General features: G+C 40.9%; 3 protein-coding genes across 4 annotated transcripts; 2 read left to right on the plus strand and 1 right to left on the minus strand.

Annotated features, from left to right (window-relative positions):
* The first annotated feature begins 5,724 nt into the window (after positions 1–5,724).
* pmpca (peptidase, mitochondrial processing subunit alpha) lies at positions 5,725–11,737 on the plus strand. Its single transcript, XM_026188284.1, has 13 exons — positions 5,725–5,830; positions 7,339–7,541; positions 7,639–7,718; positions 7,804–7,886; positions 7,989–8,083; positions 8,167–8,267; positions 8,830–9,093; positions 9,231–9,323; positions 9,403–9,521; positions 9,603–9,693; positions 10,586–10,648; positions 10,735–10,879; positions 10,962–11,737. The coding sequence occupies exons 1-13, from the start codon at positions 5,784–5,786 to the stop codon at positions 11,129–11,131; spliced, it is 1,554 nt and encodes a 517-aa protein (XP_026044069.1). The 5' UTR covers positions 5,725–5,783; the 3' UTR covers positions 11,132–11,737.
* Positions 11,738–13,734: 1,997 nt separating this feature from the next.
* Positions 13,735–21,516, minus strand: inpp5e (inositol polyphosphate-5-phosphatase E). Of its 2 annotated transcripts, none has more exons than XM_026187986.1 (11): positions 20,705–21,516; positions 19,324–20,196; positions 18,521–18,644; positions 18,335–18,432; positions 18,107–18,231; positions 17,405–17,524; positions 17,173–17,280; positions 16,550–16,711; positions 16,131–16,246; positions 15,874–16,010; positions 13,735–14,821 (listed from the first exon to the last, which is right to left on the minus strand). In XM_026187986.1, exons 2-11 carry the CDS (start codon positions 20,124–20,126, stop codon positions 14,689–14,691), a joined length of 1,926 nt encoding a protein of 641 aa, XP_026043771.1. In that variant the 5' UTR covers positions 20,127–20,196; positions 20,705–21,516; the 3' UTR covers positions 13,735–14,688. The 2 variants fall into 2 exon arrangements, with proteins under 2 accessions (XP_026043771.1, XP_026043772.1); XM_026187987.1 differs by having other exon boundaries at positions 20,667–20,710.
* A 788-nt stretch (positions 21,517–22,304) lies between these two features.
* LOC113033847 (gamma-crystallin M2-like) lies at positions 22,305–23,728 on the plus strand. The gene is made up of 3 exons (XM_026187989.1): positions 22,305–22,423; positions 23,085–23,327; positions 23,413–23,728. The coding sequence occupies exons 1-3, from the start codon at positions 22,391–22,393 to the stop codon at positions 23,689–23,691; spliced, it is 555 nt and encodes a 184-aa protein (XP_026043774.1). The 5' UTR covers positions 22,305–22,390; the 3' UTR covers positions 23,692–23,728.
* The last annotated feature ends 1,341 nt before the right edge of the window (positions 23,729–25,069 follow it).

A 25,069-nucleotide genomic window follows, 5' to 3' on the forward strand; every position in this document is an offset into this window, starting at 1 on the left:
TCCCAGTTTTCCCACTGTGGCAGAACTGTGTTTAATGTAGATTCTAAAAGACACTCTGACTTTGGTCAACACTGAGCAAAAATGTTGATAACAGTTGAAGTGATGACATATTGATACATGAGCTATTGACTTAAGTATTGTATATATTGTATTTCCTTAGGACTGAAGGATGATGGATTTCTTCTTTCCAAACTGCATGTCTGCACAAACAAGATATAGAATTTGTATTGTATACATATTAATTCTAATATTTTTTTAATGTATTTTTTACATTTAGTACAACTATAGAACATCACATTACATTTCACAACACATATTACCTGCATAATAAACCATATTGTTTCAGTGCATAAGTTACTGTTTTGCAAAACACAAAAGGGCACATTAGCACAAACAAATGACAATTAGATTTGCAAGAAAATAAATACCACTCATTGCAGGGGATTGTATCTAGTCTAAAATGTTATCCAAACAAATTTCCACATCATTCTTAAGTAATTTTCTGTTTGTAAACACAATAAATATACCAATAAATAAATACAACCTGTGCAGTACCCTTTCTCTGCTTCTATATAAAAATACAGGAGGATGAAATATGACCTTAAAACTAAAATCTTTAGATTTATCTAAGGCCAAAAGGGGTGTGACCCAGTAGATAGATCTAAAATTAGATCTATCAAAATTTATCTTATCATTTTTATGCTGCTTTAACTGTGTTACCATGGTATCCCTTTTTTCATCATTTGACTTTTGTTTTGGTCGTTAAAGCCTGAGCTGAGTAAATCTGCAGATGTGTGTAGGTTGTTGAATAAGATGGTTATTTGTCCATTCATCTTAGTACAAGGCATTCATATATATCCTCAAGGGCTACCTTTATTTCATTTATGTCCAATTTTAGATCTAAAAGTCAATCTGATTTTTGATCCTGAACTTTAATGTAGGAAAATTTTCTTATTATAATGTGTCACATCTGTGTGAAAGTTTAATATGTTTGTTGGGTTGTTGGTCAAAGTCATGACAGCAGTGCCAGAAACATAACAGGTGAGAGGAGGAGGAAAACCGGAGTGATGAAGATGTGATCCGCTGCATCGTGGAGCTCGTTTAAACACAGGGCCTGCTCCAGCATTTGGTGGGTCTCAGCACTTATCCCTAAAGGACACAGTATAGAGTTTTTTTGTTGGGATAGAGACAACTAAGTGCTACAACAAAGTCTGCTCTGAAAACCAGAATTGGAGAGCTCACCATGTTGGGACCACTCCTTCCAGGCGTGCAGATATTCAGGGTCATGCTCCCCACCAGTAGCTATATTCAAATTTGATAAAAGTATCTATTAAGACTTTGTATTTTTGAAACTCTATCCACTTGTAACAAGAAAGCTCTGTTTTTACCTTTGGAGTGCTCAATCAGAAGATGTTTCAAATCCCTGAGAGCCCTGGTGAGGTTCTCCAGTTGGTGCTGCAGGTGGAGGTTTTCTTCTTTCAGAGTGTGGATGGTATCCTGGAGCTCGTAAGCTGAGCCGGAGTGTGAAAACAGAGAAATTATCCAAAGCACTGCGGTGACATGCATAATGGAGAACATTGTGGCAAATAATAAATGTGCTGTTGCTGGTCACAGTCCTGCTGAATCTCTCTTCAGCTGCAGAGTGCTTTAAAGTCAGGTGGAAGTGTTAATGTTATTGAGGAGCTGACTTGTTTCTGTGTCAGAATTGATTCACTGATGGGTAGTTAAATGCTCTTGGCCCGCTTACCCACTCAAATGGATCAATTGTTCTGTTTTGGATCTTAGAGCCCAAATTACAGACACAGATAGAGCTGGTTTGGAGTTAATAAACCTTCATCCTAAAGCAAAAAAACCAAACAAACAAAAAAAACAAAAACAAAAAGCACCTGTGAATTTGAGCAGTGCACTGAAGAAATTAAGTCAGTAAGTAGTTATCTCCTTAAACCTACTAATAGTCAGACAAATCTCTGTGTCTATATGACAGTTCGTCCCATCCACTTTAAACTTGGCAAGTGTATTCTTGGGGTCTTTTAAATGTGTCTTCCTTTATTTGGCTATCTTTGTGAGATTTGTGGATTCTCATTAGCTATATTTGTAACTTTTACAGCTAAGTGCCCAACCCTTTATCTTACCCTAACATAAATTTAATTTTAACTTGTCCCTTCACCCCAAAAAGACAATTCTTTCACAATTCTTCATTACTTTGCTTGCCTAAAACGAAACTGGTTCTCAAATGATTATTTATTTATGTATTTGTTGCTTTTGGTTTCCTGTAAATAAATAAAATACTTTTTATTTACTTGTGCTATTTAGGTACGCTGCACTGAGCTGTGGCCACAAGGTGGTTGATGCCTGTCCTGGGGGTAACCCCCAAACCAGATGGTGGACACCAGAGGTAAAGGGAACCATCAGGCTGAAGAATGAGTCCTATTGGGCGTGGTTAGCCTGCAGAACTTCGCAGGCAGCCGATATATACCAACAGGCCAAGCGGAACACTGCCCAGGCAGTGGCAATAAGTTGGACGTGTTCCTGGTGGGTGTTGGACTCTGCCAGGGCTGCCCTTTGTCACCAATTGTGTTTCTAATTTTTATGGGCAGAATTTTTAGACGTAACCAAGTGGCGGAAGGCTTCCACTTGGGTGGTCTCCGAATCTCGTCTCTGCTTTTCTCACCTGATGTGGTTCTGTTGGCTTCATCAGGTTGTGGCCTCCAGCTTGCACTGGAGTGGTTCACAGCTGAGCGTGAAGCTGCGGGAATGAGAATCAGAACCTTTGAGTCTGATGCCATGGTCCTCAGCTGGAAAAGGTTTGAGTTATTGCCCCAAATGGAGAAGTTTAAGTATCTCGGGGTTTTGTTCACAAGTGAGGGGAGAGTGGAGTGTGAAATTAACTGACGGCTTGTGCTGCAGCTGCAATGATGCGGACGCTGTACCAGCCCATCATGGAAAAGAGAGGGCTGAGCGTAAAAGTGAAGCTCTCGATTTACCATTTGATGGTAAATCAAATGGTCAATCAAGCTTTGTGTAGTGACCGAAAGAACGAGATCGCAGATACGAGCAGCAAAATGAGCTTTCTCGTGCCACTGATGTGTGGCTGGACTCTCTCCTTTAGAGATAAGGTGAGTTCGGCCAGCCAGACGGGGCTCAGAGTAGAGCCACTATTCCTCCACATCGATAGGAGCCAGTTGAGGTGTTTCAGGCTTCTGACTAGGATGCCTCTTGGACACCTCTAGTTGAGGTGTTCTTAGCATGTCCCATCGGGATAGGCCGAGGGCACACAGACTATATCTCCTGGCTGGCCTGGGAACACCATGCTGTTCCCCTGGACAAGCTGGAGGAGGTGGGTGGTGCATCCTCTGGCTGCTACCCAGTGGAAGACAATGGATAGGCTGTCATAAAATGGATGGATGGATGGATGGATGGATGGATGGATGGATGGATGGATGGATGGATGGATGGATGGATGGATGGATAATTCTTGAGAAAGCTGCAACCCCAGATCTGCCAGCTGTGACTGCCCTGTGAGGCGGCCGACACTTGGAGCTGTTCTGTTTTCAAAACTCTGCTTGTGTGGTTGTGCTTACCTGTCTCGACTGGACTCTGATGATCTTTCAAGATGGCGGCGCACGTAGTTGCAGCAGCTCAGTGTTCTACCGATCGATGCTATGTTTGGATACAGCAGCCCTGCCCCGCAGCCTGGATCCACACCAGTTTGCCTACAGAGCAAACCGATCCACGGAAGACGCTGTAGCCACAGCACTCCATGCTGCATTAACTCACCTGGAAGAGCATGGTAGCTATGTGCGGATGCTCTTCGTGGATTACTGCTCAGCTTTTAACACCATCCTTCCACACAAACTGGTGGACAAGCTACAAGACCTGGGGCTTCCATACAGCACCTGCATGTGGATCAATAGCTTCCTCTCGGGCCGTAGACAGAGAGTCAGAGTTGGCCATCACACATCCTCAGCCCTGAGTCTCAGCACTGGCTCACCCCAGGGCTGTGTGCTCAGTCCACTGCTCTACTCTCTCTACACACACGACTGCACTCCTCGCCACCACAGCAACATCTTTGTGAAATTTGCAGATGACACCACAGTGGTGGGGCTCATTTCCAAGGGAGACGAGTCTACGTACAGAGACGAGGTGGAGCAGCTGCCGTCATGGTGTAAGGCCAATAACCTCCTCCTCAACACTTCAAAAACCAAAGAACTCATAATAGACTTCAGAAGGAAAAAGGCAGAGATCCAACCACTATTCATAAATGGGGACTGTGTAGAAAGGGTGGCAAGCTTCCGCTTCCTGGGAGTCAATATAGAGGAGAACCTTTCCTGGAGTGTGAACACCTCCGAGCTGCTGAAAAAGGCCCAACAGAGACTGTACTTCCTGAGAATTCTCAGGAGGAATAACATCACACAGAGACTGCTGGTGTCCTTCTACAGAGCCACCATTGAGAGTGTTCTAACTTACTGCATATGCATCTGGTACACTAGCTGCACAGGGGCTCAGAGGAAAGCACTCCAAGGGATCATTAACACCGCCCAAAAGATCACTGGCTGCCCTCTCCCCACACTGGAAGTTCTACACAACGCCCACTGTTTTAAAAAGGCCCAAAACATCATAAAAGACACCTCACATCCTGGCCACTCCCTGTTCGAACTGTTGCCCTCAGGCAGACGGTACAGGGCAATCAGAGCAAGGACTAATAGACTCAAACACAGCTGTTATCCAACTGCAATAACACATCTGAATACTACAAAAAAATGTCCATCACGCCACTCTTGTGTTAATCTATGCACGGTCTGAAGCATGTGTGTGGGAATGTATGTGAATGTTTTACTGTTATATCTTATTAGTATTTTAAGTATTCTATCTATTTTATTTATTGAATTTTATTGTTTTATTTATATTTTGATATTGCTAGGGATGATGCAATGATCGGGGACCATTCTTAATTTCGTTGTTCTCATGACAATGACAATAAAGTTTCTGATTCTGATTCTGATTTATGACTGCCTGTGTGTGATGCATTTACAGAACATCTATAAAATGTACATAGAGAAAAAATAATCTGGGTTACTATCTCCCCAGACAGGTACTGTCAATCTTCTAGATCAGGGGTGTGCTATAAATTTTCAAAATGGATTTCTGCTCAATGTTGATTTGAGTTTGTTGAATTTTTAAGTGTAATTTTTATGGTTGTTTCATTTTAATGGAGAAAAACAGAATATCAACCAAAGGTCTACCTGCCCAAGAAGGGACATATACAGGGTAATCTTAAGTTTCCCAACAAACACTTAATGAACACCTAAAGGATTTAGAGAAAGCATGGAAGAAAGTTCTGTAGTCAAATGAAACTATCTGGCATCAGCTTGACCTGTCGTGTTTGGAGGAAGAGAAATGCTTAATATTTTCCAAAGCACACCATTCCCACACTCAAGCACAGAGGTGGAAACATGACGCTTCGGGGCTGTTTTTCTGTTAAGGTTGCAGGGTGACTTCACCACACTGAGGAGGTAATGGACGGGTCATGTACTTGGATGGCAATAACCTAAAACATGTGTTTGTCCCCCTTAGCTGAAATTGCAGTGTTTTTTATTTAACAATTATAACTGATTATTAAATAATTATTAATGACTTCACTGTGATGTTCTTATTATTCAGTAACATCGTGTGGTTTTGGCCCCTGGGCTGCATGTTCAACAACCGTCAGCTGGTTGAAAGCGGAAGTGCTTCGAGTAGCTTTCGTCGTCATCCGGGTTGATCTCCGTCACAGAGGATCCAGGATGGCGACTCACATGTCGAGGTGCAGAACCTGGAGTCGGGTTCAGAGGTAACACGTTTTAAATAAACGCTCTTACAGTGTCGCTAATGTGGAGTTTAACGCGAACAGACTGCAGCAGCACCGATACACCCACTGTCTCCCACCTGACGTTTCCGCTCATCCCTGCGGGTTTAGAAATTCTCTACGTCCTCGTTACCGTTAATTAGCAGCTAGCATGATGCTAAGTTACATCATAACCCGTTAATGAAGCTAAAAATGCTCCTCTCGCTTAAGCTTTGGCATTATTTTAGCGGCTTTCTGTAATGTCCGAGATAAAGAATTGTTCTACTTTGTTTTAATATATTTTAAATAGACGTGCTAGTTAGGCTGTTTTTGTTGAGAATTTGAATATGAAGAGACATATTTGGGTAAAAGAGAATAGATTGCTGGACTTAATAATGTGCGTTTGCCTGAGGATGGTGGAGGATTATACGTGCTGACTTTGAATTTATCACTGTGTGGCTGAGATTCTGATATTATAGAAGTGCTATAAGAGGAATGTTAAACTTTTAAGCTCCAAACACGTTTGGACAATGAAGTCGATAATAGTATCTATGTGCACCTAATCTGTTTGAGTCAAAAGGCGAAAATAGTCATTTTCAGAGAGTTTTTACGTACTTTTGGTGCTATATGATGTCAGTGAATATGCTGATCCCTGTTGCGTGGCTGTAAACACAAAACCCACACTGTTCTTTTTATGATGGACAGCCAATCAGAACAGAGTTTTCTCACAGCTAGAGGAGCTTAACCATGGCCAGGGCTCTGTACTACGAAGCCACTTCAGTATACTCAAGTGATGTTATCTGGATTCATTTACCCTAACACTGGCAATCATGATAAGCAGTCATGTCAAACTTGTTTTCAGCTGGCTAAGTTAACCGAAAGTTTTCCCTGTGTGTTCATTTAATTGGTGTAAATTGTAATATTTGAGGGGGTTAAATGCATAAACTGAAAGGATTACAGCTGTTAGAATTTAGGGCTGTAACAATTCATCAAGTAATTCGATTTTCATTTTCTTACTGGGTAAAATATGCTGCAAAGCTAACCTGGTCCAGACTAGAGATCAGCAGTAATGAAATCACCACCTACTGACCAAAAAGTCTGCAAACAATAGTATGTCTTTGCAAAATGGCTGTTTCCCTCTGAAGAGTATGGAAAACATGCAAGCTGGATTTTCTTTTCCTTTTTTTTATCTTTTTCCCCACGGGGACCAATAAAGTACACTTTCTTCTTCTTCTTCTTTCATTGCTGTTTGTTGTACTGTTTGTTTTTATTTTTGTATTGGCACATTGTTTGTCAGAAGACCAATTGGTGAGGTCTTTAAAGTAGCTGTGGCTAGAAGGGCTATGTACAATGTAAAGGTTGTACAAAAATTAAACCCAGCAATGTTAATATTTATTGGTCATGTTGTATAAGCTGCAGTTTTTTCAAAAGTTGGCTTTTGAAATTCAGCTTTTAAAAGTCAATGAGGTTTTTTTTGTTTTTTTTTTATAGCAGTTGTTTTATTGTCATCCAAGGTATGGGATAGCAGCTTACCGGAAATACAGCAGTGGTGGCGGATACCCAAATATCTCCCTCTCTACACCGTTGCCTGGGATCCCCAAACCAGTGTTTGCTTCAGTGGATGGTCAGGAAAAATATGAGACCAAGATTACCACTCTAGAAAATGGCCTCAAAGTTGCTTCCCAAAACAAGTTTGGTGAATTCTGCACAGTTGGAGGTAAGTTGTGTCTTTGATGTGCTGATATATTCACAGTTCTTTGTCACCTGCAAGAACTGGATAAAGTGAGATTCTCTCTCTTTCTTCCTTTTGTTAGTTTTGGTTAATTCGGGATCCAGACATGAAGCAAAGTATCCAAGTGGGATTGCACACTTCTTAGAAAAACTTGCATTTTCTGTAAGTATTAAATAAAATCCAATGAAAAAGACCAAAAAGGTGGAGGTGCGAGCAATAAACCTGACAACAACATTTATGTCTTTAGTCCACTGCACAGTATGGGAGTAAAGATGAAATCCTTCTTACGTTAGAGAAACACGGGGGGATCTGTGACTGCCAGACATCCAGGTATTTAACACAGTTCCCGTCTCAGTGTGGAATGATGTAATGATAAACGCAAACAACACACAGCTGATTTGAGGTGTGTTGATTGGTTGTTTTGCTTTGCAGAGACACCACAATGTATGCAGTGTCTGCTGAAGTGAAAGGTCTGGACACAGTGGTCAGTCTTCTGTCTGATGCTGTTCTGCAGCCTCGCCTGCTGGGTAAGGACATATAATTTAGGGTCAGTCCTCACAAACGGTCCAAGAGTCTCCACCGGTAATACAAACTGTTTCTTTGTGTGCAGATGAAGAGCTCGAGATGACCAGAATGGCGGTGCGCTTTGAGTTAGAAGATCTCAACATGAGGCCAGATCCTGAGCCATTACTCACTGAGATGATCCATGCTGTGAGTTATGCCTCATTATTCCTTAGCTAGTCCATCCAGCCATTCATCCCATTTTATTATTAATCAGTGAATTACTAATGAAACCAAAATCCACTGTCAAAATTTCAATGCTCATTTCTACTCTGATAGAGTAACTTTGCATGATTCACAGTCCAAAATGATCCATTTGCCTTAGCTGAGCTTTTGTGCAGCCTCTCCATTCACTCACAGTCTGAACCAAGCTGTTTTGCTTCTTCCCTCTTTGAGTCCACCCTTCCTTTAAGCCAAATTTCTTCTTATTGGAGGCCTCGTGCAAACAGAAGATTTGAACAAGGAGTGAAAAAGGCTTCTGTATGTCAGGGTTAATCACATTAAGGAGCTTCGCTCTTGTTGATATCATACAGAGTCAGGAGTGGCAAAAATTATGAAAATGAGTGTTTGGAGTAATTTGAAGTCTGATTGGGTTAGAGGGATTACTTTTAGATATTCTGACCTCATTAATGTCAAACTCAATGGTGAGTAGTCCTAGTTTGTTTTCATCTTTAAATCTATATGTGACCCTTCTTTGTTGTTTTGTTTCCAGGCTGCGTATCGAGGCAACACAGTCGGACTGCCTCGTTTTTGTCCTGCAGATAATGTGGATAAGATTGACAAGAATGTGCTTCACAGTTACCTGCGTAACTATTACCGTCCAGAGCGCATGGTGCTGGCAGGAGTGGGCATCGAGCACGAGCAGCTGGTCGAAAGTGCCAGGAAATACCTGCTGGACGTAAAACCAGTGTGGGGAACGAGTTCAGCGCCCAACGTGGACCTCTCTGTAGCACAGTACACTGGTGGCATCGTCAAGGTGATTAACCAGGCTCTGTTTAAAATCAAAGTTTGGCAGATACCTGTTTTTGTTATTATTCCTCCGTTCTGCTGGAGAAAGCAAATGATCTTTTTAACGGATCTTTAAAAGTTGGACATTGTGTTTTATTCTGTTAGATGGAGAAGGATATGTCAGACGTGAGCCTCGGCCCCACCCCCATCCCAGAACTTACCCACATCATGATCGGCCTGGAGAGCTGCTCCTACCTGGTGGGTGTTTGCAGTGTCTTGGAAAGTCTCCAATCAGGGGCCTGAGACATGTTAAAGGGTAAAAATGTTCCCTTTACAGGAGGATGACTTTATCCCATTCGCTGTGCTCAACATGATGATGGGTGGAGGCGGCTCCTTCTCTGCAGGAGGACCCGGGAAAGGCATGTTTACCCGACTGTACCTGAACGTCCTTAACAGGTGAGCGTCTCACAAGAAAATTGTACTAAAACTATTCCAATTAGTCGTCACCGACTGTTAAATTTTTGTTATCTGTTGTAGACATCATTGGATGTACAACGCCACCTCCTACCATCATAGCTACGAGGACAGCGGCCTACTGTGTATCCATGCTAGTGCAGACCCCAGACAGGTTGGTACAGTCTCAATACAGGACAGCTGCAGAGTATCTGTTAGGATTCTGTAACAAATTTCTCAATTAAATTTTGAAACTTTTTCTGATGAGGCTTTGGCAGCTCTGGTGCTCTGGGGTAGGTGGTTTCACAGGACACGGCCTACAACTGGAAAGGCCCGATCCCCTCTGTTTTTGACCTTGTCCTGGGAACATCCAGAATCCTCTGATTAGAAAACCTTAGTGCCCTAACTTGAGGGTGGATGCTTAAAGGCTTAGATAAAAAAGGGGGCAAAGGTCAAAGACTTAAGAACAAGCAATAAAGGCAAGGCAAGGCAAGTTTATTTGTATAGCACAATTCAACAACAAGGTGATTCAAAGTGCTTTACAGAGACATTAGAAACAAGAACAAATAAAAAGCATGATTTAAAATTGATTAAAACAAGCAAATAAACTAACTAACTAATTAACAAACAAACAAACAAACAACAGTATATAAAATCAAAACAGATAAAATCAGAACAGTAGATAAAATCAGTAGTTAAATGTAAGTTTTGAAATTTAAGCTTAAAGTGTGGATTTGGTGCTTTATTCAAATGCAGCTGAGAACAGGTGAGTCTTCAACCTGGATTTAAATAAACTGAGTGTTTCAGCTGATCTGAGGCTTTCTGGGAGTTTGTTCCAGATATAAGGAGCATAAAAGCTGAATGCAGCTTCTCCGTGAAAATCTAAAACTAAATTCTAAAAGTGGCAGGAAGCCAGTAAAGAGAGGATGAATGGGTAATGTGCTCTTGCTTTTTTCTCCCTGTAAGGAGCTGAGTGTATATTTGGGAAAAGTTCACCTCCAGTGAATAGTTTGTCATGTTTTTTGTGGTTCTTTTTCTTATTTCTTATTTCATTTATTCATTTCCAGGTGAGAGAAATGGTGGAAATAATCACCAGAGAGTTCATTCAGATGGGCGGCAGTGCAGGAGAGGTAATGATCGCCACAAGCTTTGTCATCATCGTTTAGCAGAATAAAAATTACACAGTTCTTTTAATAAATTTCCCTTATGTGCCCAGATGGAGCTGGAGAGGGCAAAGACTCAGCTTAAGTCCATGTTGATGATGAATCTTGAATCACGGCCGGTTATTTTTGAAGACGTTGGTCGTCAGGTTCTCTCCACAGGAAAGAGAAAGCTGCCACATGAGCTCTGTCATCTAATAAGTGAGTACTGGAAGGATTTTTGTGTTATTTTCTTTGCAAGTCATCTAAATTTGTGTGACGATAATATTCAAATAATTTTCAGGCAGCGTGACACCTGGTGACATTAAAAGAGTGACCACCAAGATGCTGCGCAGTAAGCCAGCTGTCGCAGCGCTTGGAGATCTCATGGAGCTGCCCTCGTACGAACACATCCAGGCCGCCTTGTCCAGCAAGGACGGACGTCTGCCCCGCACATACCGCCTCTTCAGATAGACCCGCATCATCACTTTACATAAACTGGACTTGAAGATTACACTAGTGTTCCCTCCGAACACGGAAATCACCACAGCTTACTGTGAAGGGTGACAAATACCTCTGAGAGAAGGGGTGATTTTAAAGAAATGACACATTGTACTCTACAGTAATCCTAGTCTGTATACAACTGTATTTTTGTTTTGTTGCCAGGAAGTCAATAATTCATTATTTTTATGGGAGGTTTGCAGGAGTTTGCTTTTAAAGAAACACAAAATTATCATGTAAGGTTCCCATTTAAAAACCCCATCAGTGTCACAGAGCCACTCAGAGTAGACTGTGTTCTGGATGCCCCTAAAACTCTTTCGTTTTTTTTATTCCACCATTACTTTCTTTGCAGATCGCAGCTCTCTAAAAATTCTTTATTCCAGAGTCAGTGGATTAAACTGTTATTTATACGACAAGACTTCATAATGTCCTTTTATAGGTACAGAGACAGCAGAAAGTTACATAATATATGATTAAAAACAAAATGGAGATTTTTGGATCAGTCACTGACTTGACTGCTTGTCCTCCAGACTGAAATTGTGATTCGTGTATTGTACAGTAAAAAGATGGTTAAACAAGTGTGGTGTTTGTTTTTACTGTTACGCTGAATGCTTTGCAAATCACATTGGTTATGAAGAGCCACAGCTGTGTGACGACCACATAAGGGCAAAGAATAGAAAAAGCAGGTGTTTGACCTGCAGTGATTGTCTACATATGTTGACTTGATTATTTTTTTGTCTGTGTTTCATGGATATTCTCACAGAAACGCACAATCTAAGAGTCAAAACTTTGAACACAACCTCTCATTTAATGTTTTTTTTTTGTTCTTACTACTTTCTATATTGTAGATACACATTGAAGACATCAAATATATAAAACAAAATATATGGAATTATGAAGCAAAGAAATGCAGATAATTAACTCTAAATATGTTTTATATTTTAGTAGGGTGACCATATTTTGGTTTCCCAAAAAGTGGACACTTGGCCCAGTCATGAAGAACTTTAATAATACTGTTTGTTTAAAGAAAACAATGCCTTCTCTGTGCCGTTAATGAATGGTAAAATAAAAAATATCATATAGGCTTTTACAAGTCAACAAGTGCAAAAAAGGAGGATGGTTGGTCACCCTAATTCCTCAAAGTAGTCACCCTTTTCTTTGTTGACAACACTGCAAACCTTGGCCTTCTCTCAATAAGCTTCATGATGTAGTCACCTGAAATAGTTTTCACTTCACAGGTGTGCCTTGTCAGGGTTCATTTGTGTAATTTCTTGCCTTCTCAGTGGGTTTGGGACCATCAGTTGTGTTGTGCAGAAGTAAGGTTTGTACACAGCTAACAGCTGTGACAACTTAAAATTCATAATATGGCAAGAACCAGTCAGCTAAGTAAAGAGAAACAACAGTCCATCATTACTTTAAGAACTGAAGGTCAGTGAGTACGAAAAATTGCTAAAACTTTGAATGTGTCCCCAAGTGCAGTCGCAAAAACCATCAAGCGCTACGATGAAACTCTTGAGGACCACCCCAGGAAAGGAAGACCAAGAGTCACCTCTGCTCCTGAGGATAAATTCTTTTGCGTCACCAGCCTCAGAAAATCATGTTAACAGCACCTCAAATTAGAGCCCAGATAAATGCCTCATAGAGTCAGTGGAAGACACATCTCTACATTAACTGTTCAGAGGAGACTGCTCGAGTCCAAATCTGAGATCTTTGGTTACACCTGCTGTGTCTTTCTGCGACACAGAAAAGATCAAAAGATGGTCTCTACATGCATGGTTCCCACTGTGAAGCGTGGAGGAGGTGTGATGGATTGGAGGTGCTTTGCTGGTACACTGTTGGGGATTTTTTCAAAGCTGAAGGTACGTTGAACCAGATTGGCTACCACAGCATTTTGTAGCAACATGCCATCCCATCTCAGGTTTGCGTTTAGTTGGACCATCATTTATTTTTCAACAGAACAGTCACCCCAAACACACCTATGGGCTGCGTAAGGGCTATTTGACCAAGAAGGAAAGTGATGGAGTGCTGCACCAAATGGCTTGGCCTTTACAGTCACCTGACCTAAACCCAGTCTAGATGGGTTGGGATCTGATGGACTGCAGAGTGACGGGAAAAGGGCCAACAAGTGGAAAACCATTTCAGCTGACTATCACATGAAGCTCGTCGAGAGAATGCCAAGAGTGTGCAGAGCAGTAATCAAAGAAAAGAATAGCTATTTTGAAGAATCTAGACTATAAAACATGAGTTATTTCACACTTTCTTTTTACTACATGATTGTTGACAAGAGGCTGTAAGCCTGTACATCATGCCCCTAACTTTAACCTTTGTTAGTGACAAAGGGACAACTATTTTTGACTCAGTTTAAGAAGCACCCTCAAGTGGCCATTGGAGAAACTGCAGTTTTGGGGATTCCCACACAGGCTTCATCTTTAAGCTCTGGAAGCTGGTGCTCAGCTTCACCTTAGATTTAACACAGTATTATAACTACTATATTAAGTTGATAACATTGCAACACATTGTGCTCCCCCACACTTAAATACATCTGTTATGGGCAAAATGTATCCAACAAACAAAGGTGTTTTCAAACCTTTATTATGGGATGTTACATCAGGTGACATAAAAAGATACAGTTATGGATAAGAGGTCCCGATGATGTAAAAACAATACCCACAGGCACTTTTTTTTTAAAAACAGAATGCTCTTCATGCTGGGAATGCAGATGATTAATGTGCTGCTACATACAGTACATGGACAGTTTACACAGTAATAAGATGAGAGGTAAGGCATTGCGTTTAGTGTTGCAAAGGTTCACTTGGCCTAATCACACAAAAGGTAGCAATAATGGTAGTAATATAGTAGTAATATCATTAAAATGCTCAAACGTTTTTTTTTTATAGCAAGTGAGTTCCTTTAAGAAATATTGAATAAAAGCATCAAATAACTGTAATTTCCCTGAATTTAACAGTAGCTCTTAACAAGGTGCAACATGCTCTTCAGAGTCTATATTTGACCTGATCCTCAAAACTCCCCCACAAAACGGACACCTAAAAGTGTGCTGTAGTTATGTTTAGTACATTACTTCATGACAAAAATCACAAGGCATTTGAACACTGGTATAGCATTCAGAAAAACAGAGTATTATAGTATATGATGCTTCTTAAACGGCTACAAAAAATAGAGAGAAAATAGGTATTGTTACTGTCTGTAAGGTCTTATCAGTCCACACTGGAGCATGTGACTGAACTTTAAGCCACAAAGGGAGACCCCCCTTCCCTAGTTATGTTTGAGTACAGGGGGCAGAATAAATAAAGGCCAGAATGCTGATATCTGCATGACCTCGAGATCCCTGCCCTCGAGTCTAGCCAGCTTCTTCGGGACACAGCTGCACCTCAGTTACCTCGACCACAGCTGGGATTTGTGTAGTTAAGACAACTTTGGTTTTTCCTTTTTGTCCTTTCTGGCCTTCCTGTTTCTGGCACAGGTCTGATCCAATCCAGCCTGATCTGGTCCAGAGTGTTCCTTAATGGGTTTTAAGAGATGGTGCAGATCGTGCTGCTTTGGTTCTTCATGGCCTCCTTTGTCTTTATTTCTCTGGTGATCCGCCTCCTCCTGATACCTTCCAAGTACAAGCTTCGGTCAAACTGTCCAGCACACAGAGGAATGCTGACAAAAATACAAGCAAATACAACATTACAGGTGTTAGAAAGTCAAAATGCATAAAGCACAACTGATCGTTTACCAAATGATCAATTGCAGTCCAGTGAAAAAGAACCATCATTTAAGGCATGGATTTTTGCATTGTAATATTTCAGCAACACTTTAATTTAACCCTTTGCTTAGGCTGCTGCCCCCGCGACCCGGCCCCGGACAAAGCGGATGAAGATGGATGGATGGATGGACTTTAATTTAACTGCAACCCACACAGTGCAACATGAACTTAATAAACCTGGGTAGGCCATCAAATTTGTATGACACAGAGCTACTGTTTTGTGACCACAGCTAAAGATTGTCAGGATTCTTTCACAATGATAACCTTTGCACTACCTACGAAAATCCACGACAGCACAGTTTATTACATCACTAAAGCCTGGAGCCTCTGGGGGACTCTCTTACTCTCCCCCTTTATATGTCACTGCTGCACGTAGTTTCATCCTGTTTGTGTTTCATTCTCTCTCTATTCTACTCTGTTCTGTCTTCTCAAGGCTGCTTCTGCTTGGGGATGACTTTTTCTTCCTTTATTTTCTAAATGCTTAGTCAAAGGAGATTCTTGGGTTTCTACTGATGCAGAGCTCTTAACCTTACAATACAAAGAGCTTGAGACTGACTACTACTGTGATTTGGTGTCACTAAAAAACCCATCTGAATCTGATCTAACATATTACTTCATAAATTGTGTTACTTGTTGAAAACTTGAATGGGATAACAGGAGTGGGAACCAAAAAAAAGCTCTTATCTCTTTTCCCTAGACCCTGTGCCAGCGCCTAATCTCAATAAGTCTCCACACATGCCTACACCAGTGACTCTCTAGAAACAAGTGCTAGGCCCAAACGTGACACCGCTGAGAGTGAAGGCTCTCAGTCAAATAGGTCATAGTAAAAGGCAACTTTTACTTATGCCTTCTTTCAGGCTATTAAATTCCAACTTTATGTGAAATTAAATTTAATTGAAAAGGACTACAGCACTAAGGTGTATGTGTGAATGTTAGTGGGACTCACTTGTCTCTTCCTGGCCTGAGTTTGACCTGAAAGACACCAATGACAGGCCGGTGGTCCGAGGTCTTGATGTTTGAGCAGCTGGTATACATGAGTGTTTTTATGTCATTAGCCTGCCTGCTCCTGAATAGGATCCTGTCCTGTGAACACAGAGAGGTTCTATGTGTTTGAGAGCCACTTTAATAGAAATAACAAAGTGTTTTTAAAAAACTTAAGGCGTTTATCTTTTGTCATGTGCGACACGTCTTTGTTCTACTTACTGTGTATGAAGGTGTTCTCTGTTTAGAAGTGGTGTCATAGACATCGCGACCAATGTCAAATTTGTACGTGGGTAAGAAGTGTATTGATGCCTCTTGGAAACCTTTAAAGATTGACCCTGGAGGGACAAACAACTCACAGGATAAGAATCAATGGAAAACAACAACCTATTTCTATAAAAACTTTTGCAACTGTTTAGATGCATAAAAAATCATGTAGGGAAGAAAATCCAAGAAAGTTGGTTCTGCTCATCCAGTCGTTGCATTTCCTGTGGGAAAATCATTTTCATCACTCAGCCAAGCCACTTTTTCAGTCTGAAGTGACAAAATGTTTCTCCCACTGAAAGCGCGACGTCCAGATGAACAAAATCAACTTTCTGAGTTTTTGCAAATGTTGACGCTTTGGCTTCCTATGTGCATACCTTCCTTCATTTCCTTGGAGAGCTGATCGTGCTCCAGCAGAGGGCTCATATCGCCACCTACTGTGGAGCTTATGATGGCCTCCACCTCACTCCGGTCTTTATCCAGCCGAAAGTTAAAGTCTCCAAACCAGAAGACCTGATCGAATCTTGTAGTGACGTCAGCTGCAGTGAAAAATTATATTCCATCAATTTTCACTGAATACTGGCAATTAGTGTTATAAGCACTAAGATTTTAACCACATATAGATCATCAGTAACTGCTGGTACAAAGATGGCCATGGAAACAAATACAAAAATAGATTGTTATATTTATAGAGAAAAACCTTCCTGTACATTAGCCAGACCGCTTATTCCTTCCTCCTGCAAATAATCCTAAACCTAGGTGTCTAGGAATGTTTAATCTAATTACAGTTGTTGCAATCAATCATGTTGTGATTTGATTGAAAAAGAAGGACAATTAGAAAATGAATGCAATGTTTTAAGATTATTTGTCTTATCAGAATGAATGCATGCCACTTTTATACTGTTACATCTTTAAAAGATTAAGTATTCTGATGCATAAACCATCCAAATAGCTTTAACATTTTAAATTATTCACACAAAGTAGCTTCAGAGAGTCTTACATGGTGTGGAGCGGTACGGGTTGGTATCTGGAAGGCCTTTTGGAAGAGCTAGAGCCTCGACAATCTTGTTGTAATCAAGTATTCTCTCGTAGACTTTGGCATCACCGGCTGGGAGAAAAACAGAAAAACACATTAGAAATGTGCAACATTGGCCGGCTGTAGGGTTTAAATGCAATACACTAATGTGCAGTGTAAAAAAAAGCTTCTCTGACTTGGAAAAGCTGCTACTAACAGGTAAAATGGGAAGTAACGAAAAGGAAAGAAGTGCCAAAAAAGGTGAAGGCAATCCCCACTGCGCCTTTGGTCTTGATCTGCGAGATGATCCTCGTTGTGACTGTGGCGTGCTCCGCCTCTGTGCAAAAAAATAAAGAAGAAGAAAGGTAAATGGCGTGTATTTGTATAGCGCTTTTCAGGTGGTTCATGTCTGTGCACACAAATCAACATGTCACTACAACAAAATCCTTGTCACAATCCTCTGGCCAGTTATAGTAGGTGGAGCATTTCATCCAAAGCAACAAGGATATCAGTCGAGAGTTGTAAGTTGAAACTAAAGGATCTTTTCAAGTGTTTTGATATTCATATCGACTTGTAAACAGCATTTTAAGTATATTATAGAAAGGTTTAATCTAGAAAACTAAACATTCACAGCTTAGCTTTGATTATTTTTTTCAGATTTTAAAGCTCAAATAATTGATTAGTTAAGAAAATTAATTCAACAGTATAAAAGACCTATCTGAATTAAAGACTATTTAAACCTTTTAAAGCCTGTTTTGAGGAACAAGAAATCAATTTTAATCATTTAATACCTCCAGAAACCCTGTCTTTAAGACAACATGCTATTAAATACACAAGTCACCACAGAAATATGAGCAATTTAGAAATATCATTTCATAATCACCATCCCTCCTGAACTAATACGTAGAGTAGGACAGACCTGAGCAGAACCAGATGAGGTCTCTTCTGACAAATACAGTGAGATATAAAACACCATGTGAAGCTGCATATAACATGACATAGTAAGGTCCCAGACTCTCCTGAAGTCTGGTCTCCCACTCCCTCCTGCACACAAACAAAGTTACATATTAGTAAGCGGAAAATGAAAGCCATTACGGAGTAATTCATCATAATAACCGGCTTTTATTTAAAACATTAAATGATCCACCTGTCAGGACAGCCCTCCTGGACCCCAATAACATAAAAGTCTTGTGCAAATTCAGAGTCTGTTGGAAGGAGGAGATCATCTAAGTTGACTGGAAGGCCCTGAAAATGGCAGGAATTTGGTTATGATTCAGTTTCTCCATCAGAAAAACCTTTGTGAGAGATGCTGCAGGTCACAACATCCTCCCACCTTCTCTCCTTGCATGTTCCAAGTGGCGATGTAGATGCCAACTCTCCTGTCGGGGAAGAGGCGGTCCAGCTCCTCAGCCCCAAGCAAGGCACCACTACCCAGCACGCTGCCCTCCATAAAACTCCTGGATGACGAAAAGTAAAATCAGCACATATATCGAGTTTAATCACAGCTGTAAGGCTGCTATCTCTGAGGTCAGGTCAATAATTTATCTTTATAAGTATTAAAGCAGTGGACTAAGAACCATTTTACCACTCATCCTGTCAAAAACCCTGCTGAATCTCCTCACACCTATGTTCTTCTTTGCTCCAGTAATGGAGGCTGTTTATTCTTATTTGTGCATTTTTAGCTAAAGCAGCTCAGATGTTGATTTCTTTACCACAAAGTATCGCAGACTAACGTGTAAACATTTCAAATTTAGTTTGGAAAGAGGAATGAAAGATGAATGATGAAAGATGAATTAAATCTAACACAGCTTGCAGGGGAGCGTGGGGGTTTTGGAGCTAAAGTGTACTGTAATAAAGGAAAAATAGAAGGGTAATATGAGTATAAAGTGGGTGAGCTTAGAAAGGGCTCATCCAGACAAAAAAACAAAAACAAAACAAAAACACACCCCATCTTACTTCTTTTGTTTTTAAGTGTCACTAGCTTAATACCCTTGAAAGAGACTGGTAAGTAACTACAGTTTAACAGGAAGCTGAGTGCAGTTACTTTAATCTACAGGACATCTTACAATAGAGCCTTCAAATCCAGCACAAGGATGATGACTACAGGTGCATCTTTATATTACCTGCTAAACCTACCTGTTCCTCATATCCTGCGGTCTGATGGGGCTGAGTACGCTGTAGGTGGACCTCATGGAGTTGACAGAGGCACTATCCGACCCCATGTTCTCCAAAAGCCGGCTGTCGCTCAGGTTCCTGTGGAGCCTTTCTCCAAGCTTCTCTCTGGCCGGCATGGCATAATCCAAACAATCCCTGTCAATCCTATTAGCTGCCCTCAAAGTGGCTGACGCAAAGCTCTTCTCCAGAGCAGGCAGTGGTCCGGTGGGTTGCACCGGAGACAGGCGCACCTTGGCGGCCCTCCACTGCTGGACTGTAAGGTCGCTCTGCTGGCTGCGGGGTCTCCTTTCATAGTCAGAAAGACTACTCCCTCTGTCCCGGAAGGCTGGGGATCCAGTTGGAACAGCAGAATGGGGTCTCGCACTGGGATCCCGCTCATTCCTCACTGCAGCTGTACCCTGGATAACGAACCCACTTGGAGCTACAACAGTTTCATCCTCTTTAAGCGAGTCTGTGGAGGAGCCGGTCTCAGCTGGGTCGCTCAGACTCTCTTGGCTGTTTCTCAGCCTCCTGGTTCTCACAGTCTCCTCCAATGAAATGCTTTTGCTGGACTTCGACAGTCTGGGTAGCAAGGGGGGGCGGGGCTGATACGGACTGATCCCTTCCCCTGTGTTTCTAAGCCTAAGGTCATCCTTGTGCCCGTTGGTGGATTTTACATCTACTATGGAGGTATTGAGTTTGCTGCTGTCATTGGCAATTGAGTCTCCTTTACCAGGAGCCTCACAGGAGTGATGGAGGGGGCCGTCCTCTCCATCCTCAGTCATCCTCTTCTCATGTCTGAGTCCAGCTGTGGTGAGGTGGATGAAGCGCTCTCATTTTCAAGTGGCACAAGACCTGTTCAGACACACGGCGGAGTTTGTTTTACTGACATGGCCTTCAAACGATCACTTTACTGTCTGATATACGTTCTGATATCAGCCACGGCAGAGGGTTACTGCATCAAATACCCAATCAGTGGAAACAACAAACATTTTTGATTTCAAGCAATTAAAAGCAAGAGCTGTAGCTAAAAAAGACAAAGCACATGAGCTAACGCAATTACTGCTTGTTTCAACAACTTTAATGCTGAACGAAAAGTCCCGTTAAAGTCTACTTTAACAATTCTACTTAAGCCATCATCTAAATCACGTTTACATACACAACAATGTCATCTGTTAAGCTTTTCTCTTCACTGGATAACAACCTGCAGCTGCAGCTAACAAAGCTAAAATGCTAAAGCTGTGCTAACTATTGCCTAAAGCGTACGTTTCTGTGACCACATTAACAAACGGATAACTTTGGTAGTTTCTGTCGTTTGCACTAACAATTTATGTCTCTTTTATCAGGCTGAAAGTAAAGCTACCTTTTGTGCACTGTTGGTGTCAGGGAGACTGACTAAAAGTAGCTCCGTGACTTCCTTAGCAACGCTTGACAACACAGATTTCTGTTACCAAGAGAGTCGCAGTCTGAACTCAGCATGTATCACAGCGCCCCTGTGTGCTAAGAAGGGGTATTACTTCCATACCTGTGCGTCAACTACTAGGATAACCACCTGCTTTCTCATTTCTGCAGCTTACACATCTTCGAATAATTTCCAGGGAGCTTCTTCTTATACGAGGAGAGAGGACTCCAGGCAACAGACATCTGACCTAAATTAGCCTACTAAGAGGCTAATTTTTACTAAATTTACACTGTAGCTCAATGTGCTGGCATAAGAACTCTGTAACACTGTGAGTGCACATTTTCAAAAGATAAGTATTAGTAATACTTAAAAAACAAAAAGACAAGGCAACTCACCTCTCAGAACATCACCAAAGTTATTGACAACACTGCTCAAATCCAAAGTCCATCCTGCGCTCCTACTCCCTTCCTCTTTTGAGCACCACTTTTTTTGCTTTGGCTCTCTAAATATATCATTTAAAATGCCAAGAAAAAAATGTTATATAATTGACATCAAAAGACTCATGGGTGTTTTATAAAAATGACAGAGAACAAAGGTCAGGAAGCACAAGTAACATGCCCACCCCTCATCAAAATGTCATAAAACATGCCTATTTTAATCAGTGTAGTGTAATACGATTGAGTAGATATTTGCAGCTACAATTTAATTTCTAATTCTCTTACAATTTGTCCACTTTGCCTCACATCACAATCAAGAGCATAGCCTTTGTTCTCAGCGAGTAGACCTAAAGATGACCTAAGCTTTGATCTGCTCAGATCAAAGCTTAGATCATATATATATATATATATATATATATATATATATATATATATATATATATATCCAGTATATTTTTGAATGATGTATTTAAAAGCATTAGTCAGCTTACAAAGATTTTTTTAAAGAAACATACTATGGGGCTATAAATTATAATGCTTTAAATTATAATCCAGTCAGATACATTTACTAGTTATTTGGCCATAGTCAGATGATAAAGAATTACGTTTATGGACTCTGAACTTAAACTTCTGACTTTTATTTACTCAATCGCTCAATATTATTGTGCACTACATTGCTAATATCCAAGATCCTCTGTTCTTTAAGTAACTTATTTTGCCGTCATTAGTTTAGCTCAGTTGATTGAAAAAAAAATGCTTGTCTGGGTGTTTTCATGAAAAGACAAAAGCTTTTCCATTCACTACAACACGTTAAAGTCAGTCACTTTACAAATAGCACAAAGAAACGGCAGAAAAACGCTGCTGCTGACAAAACAGTGTAAGTCACACTGAATAAACAATGTCAAGGTGTGACCTCCGATTGTTAACCCTTTCACCCATTCCCTGACCCTGTGATGTACGAGAACCGCAGCTGAATGGATTTTCTAAGCTCGCTGGCCCCTGGAAATGTGGACAAAACCCTCCATATTCAGTGCATGTCTATGACACAGCTGCTGACTCAGGAGGTTTGGACAATGGGCTGGTGCGGTCGGGTCTAGTATAAAAGGAAAGGGTTAAACCAGGTAGGATACAGTTTGGTGCAAGAGCAGAAACATCAGCAGCAACCAGCAGCTCAACCAGCAGCTCAGCCAGCAGCCCAATAATCAGCAATATGACTACCACTGGAATGAACATGATGAGCAGGGTAAGAGAATTGCCTTTAAGGTCTTAAACATGTGTTTATAAAAATATAATATTTATATTTGTAACAGCAACCAATCATGAGGTGTGGCACGAATGGTGTATCGTATAATTTTCCTCCGCTTTAAAGCATCTCTGAGTCCTATTTTTGCTTTCCAGCCAGAGCCTGTGCTTGTTTGGTTCAGTAACTACAGCTTGCAGATATTTCTTCTAGTAAAAAAGCTCTAAAATTCTAAGCCAACAAAATAGAAACAGACTTTGCGAGATAAAATGTCACTATGTACATATTAGCTTCTGTTAAGAGCTTCTCTCATGAGCTGAACAGCTCAGTAAGAGAACTTTGCTGTGCTTTGAGTGCCCATCTGACTCTGTGGATTCAAATGTGTGCACTTCTTGTATAAATGATTTATACTGCTGCTGGGTCTGACCTGATAAAACTAGATTAGTTACCTTTATAGAAAAATCATAGATCGCTCATTCAGACATGGAGCTGACACATTAAGAGTTAACAGAAAGGTATAAATGTCTAAATTGATTTATTCCTCATTAGAAGTTTAAAGCTGCACCTGAACTTTCTACTTAACAGCACTACTGTTGAACTCACCAATTCTTTCAGCTTCAAAAATTAAATGCCTCACATGTGCTCGTTTCCTCTCTCTCCTCAGATCATCTTCTACGAGGACAGGAACTTCCTGGGTCGTTCCTATGAGGTCATGAACGACTGCCCTGACATGTCCTCCTACCTGAGCAGGTGCCACTCCTGCAGGGTTGAGAGAGGCTGCTTCATGGTGTACGACCGCACCAACTACATGGGCAACCAGTACTTCCTGAGGAGGGGTGAATATTCTGACTACATGAGCATGATGGGGATGAACGACTGCATCAGGTCCTGCCGTATGATCCCCATGGTAAGATTTTACGCCAGTCGTCATTTACCCTGGATGACATCATTAAAATACTCTGAGTTAAATCCATTTGTCTTCTGCCTCACAGTACAGGGGATCCTACAGGATGAGGATCTACGAGAGAGAGAACTTTGGTGGTCAGATGTATGAGCTGATGGACGACTGTGATAACATCATGGACCGTTACCGCATGTCCAACTGCATGTCCTGCAATGTGATGGATGGCCACTGGCTGATGTACGAGCAGCCCCACTACAGAGGCAGAATGATGTACATGAGGCCTGGAGAGTACAGGAGCTTCATGAACATGGGATTCAGCGGCATGAGGTTCATGAGCATGAGGCGCATCACTGACTCCTGCTACTAGGCTGTCTTTGCACTAAATAAAGCTGTCATGAACTGAACTACTGGTGTGTTTAAGTCATGGATTATTTTGAGTAGATTTTGAGTACTTACGTTCATTCAGAAATTCTAACGTTTCAGTAATTCAGAAGAAGCAAGTCATTTGCTTTTTATTCTTATTTTCAAACCACATTCTTTCAAAAATCAACTACAAGTGAAATTTGTGCAACCTTTTAGCACAAAATGTTCACTTATATGTACCACAACTTCACTGTCACAGTGAACCTCTTATAACCTTCTTTTCATATCTTTTTACATTAAAAGCCATAGACTGTGGGGCCCAAATTTAGCTCACTGGGATGAGCCAAATGGCTGAAATCGGCAGGCCCAGGTTCAAATATGACCATTGCCACATGTCTTCCCCTCTCTCTCCCTCTGCTTTCCTGTCACTCTTCACTGCATCTATCAAAAAAAAAAAAATTAAAAATTAAAAGGCAAAACAAACCCCAAAAAAACCAAAACATAGACTGTATATTAAAGATGGAAGTAGACATTTATTGTTTAGTTATATTCTGGTCTTGAGCCTAGCCTTTTCACCAGGGGGGCTAAATAAGAGAAACCCTGAGACATTTCAGTTTGATACAACAGAGACCCAAAGCATAGTTTGCTTTTTTGACCCCTCTACTCTAACTGGGACTCAAATAAAAAAAAAAAAAATGAACATCATATTCTATTCATTAAGGCTTCAAGCTAGAGACTGAGAGCATGAGCACTTTAGAAAAGTGTTTATTGAGGGTAAAAACATTCATTTTCTCTGGTTGTAAACAGTCTTCTTTGTAACCAGAAGAGTCGCCCTCTGCTGGCCATTAGAAAGAATACAGATTTAACTTACAGGCTTATAGGTTACTGGTATGACATTTTTGATTTCTTCTAGAAGGATACTTTAGTTTTTTACAGTATTTGTAGACTTCACCCTTTGTGAAGACTATCTTTCCACAGAACCAAAACACACACTGAGTACTTATGCTTGTAAAGAGCAGTAAGTGTTTCTGAGCATGCTGTAAGAAGGAGGCCTTCATTTAGAGTCACTGTAAATTTCTGGGCCTGTAACTATCTGTAAAGCCTTTTGTTTAATAGCAGAGAAATCATAATACATGATGCTGATCTGCAGCTTTGTTGTTTATAAAACAATAGTTGCAATTGTTGAAATAAAGGAAGTTTAGTCTCACTCTGAGTAGAACTAAAACAGTTGTGTCTAGAGTCTTCTATAGTAAACTTGGACAATGGCATGTAAATACTTGCATAGCTGAAATTCTCTGATTATATTTACATTGTACCAGTTAGGTTTCAGCGTGAGTTGTTATTAGATCCAAATGTTATTGTTGGACCACCTAGGTTTGTTT

The sequence above is a fragment of the Astatotilapia calliptera genome, chromosome 12, assembly GCF_900246225.1.
Source record: "Astatotilapia calliptera chromosome 12, fAstCal1.2, whole genome shotgun sequence".
In the NCBI taxonomy this organism is placed as follows: Eukaryota; Metazoa; Chordata; class Actinopteri; order Cichliformes; family Cichlidae; genus Astatotilapia; species Astatotilapia calliptera.

Coding starts and splice junctions, on each gene's coding strand:
- pmpca (XM_026188284.1), top strand. CDS start 5,784: ATGGCGACTCACATGTCGAGGTGCAGAACCTGGAGTCGGGTTCAGAG. Junction 9,094..9,230: donor ACACTGGTGGCATCGTCAAG/GTGATTAACCAG, acceptor TTATTCTGTTAG/ATGGAGAAGGATATGTCAGA. Junction 9,694..10,585: donor CTAGTGCAGACCCCAGACAG/GTTGGTACAGTC, acceptor ATTCATTTCCAG/GTGAGAGAAATGGTGGAAAT.
- inpp5e (XM_026187986.1), bottom strand. CDS start 20,126: ATGACTGAGGATGGAGAGGACGGCCCCCTCCATCACTCCTGTGAGGCT. Junction 16,712..17,172: donor CCCGTACCGCTCCACACCAT/GTAAGACTCTCT, acceptor TTTTCACTGCAG/CTGACGTCACTACAAGATTC. Junction 16,247..16,549: donor CTCCAAGGAAATGAAGGAAG/GTATGCACATAG, acceptor TTGTCCCTCCAG/GGTCAATCTTTAAAGGTTTC.
- LOC113033847 (XM_026187989.1), top strand. CDS start 22,391: ATGACTACCACTGGAATGAACATGATGAGCAGG. Junction 22,424..23,084: donor GAATGAACATGATGAGCAGG/GTAAGAGAATTG, acceptor CTCTCTCCTCAG/ATCATCTTCTACGAGGACAG. Junction 23,328..23,412: donor CCTGCCGTATGATCCCCATG/GTAAGATTTTAC, acceptor TCTGCCTCACAG/TACAGGGGATCCTACAGGAT.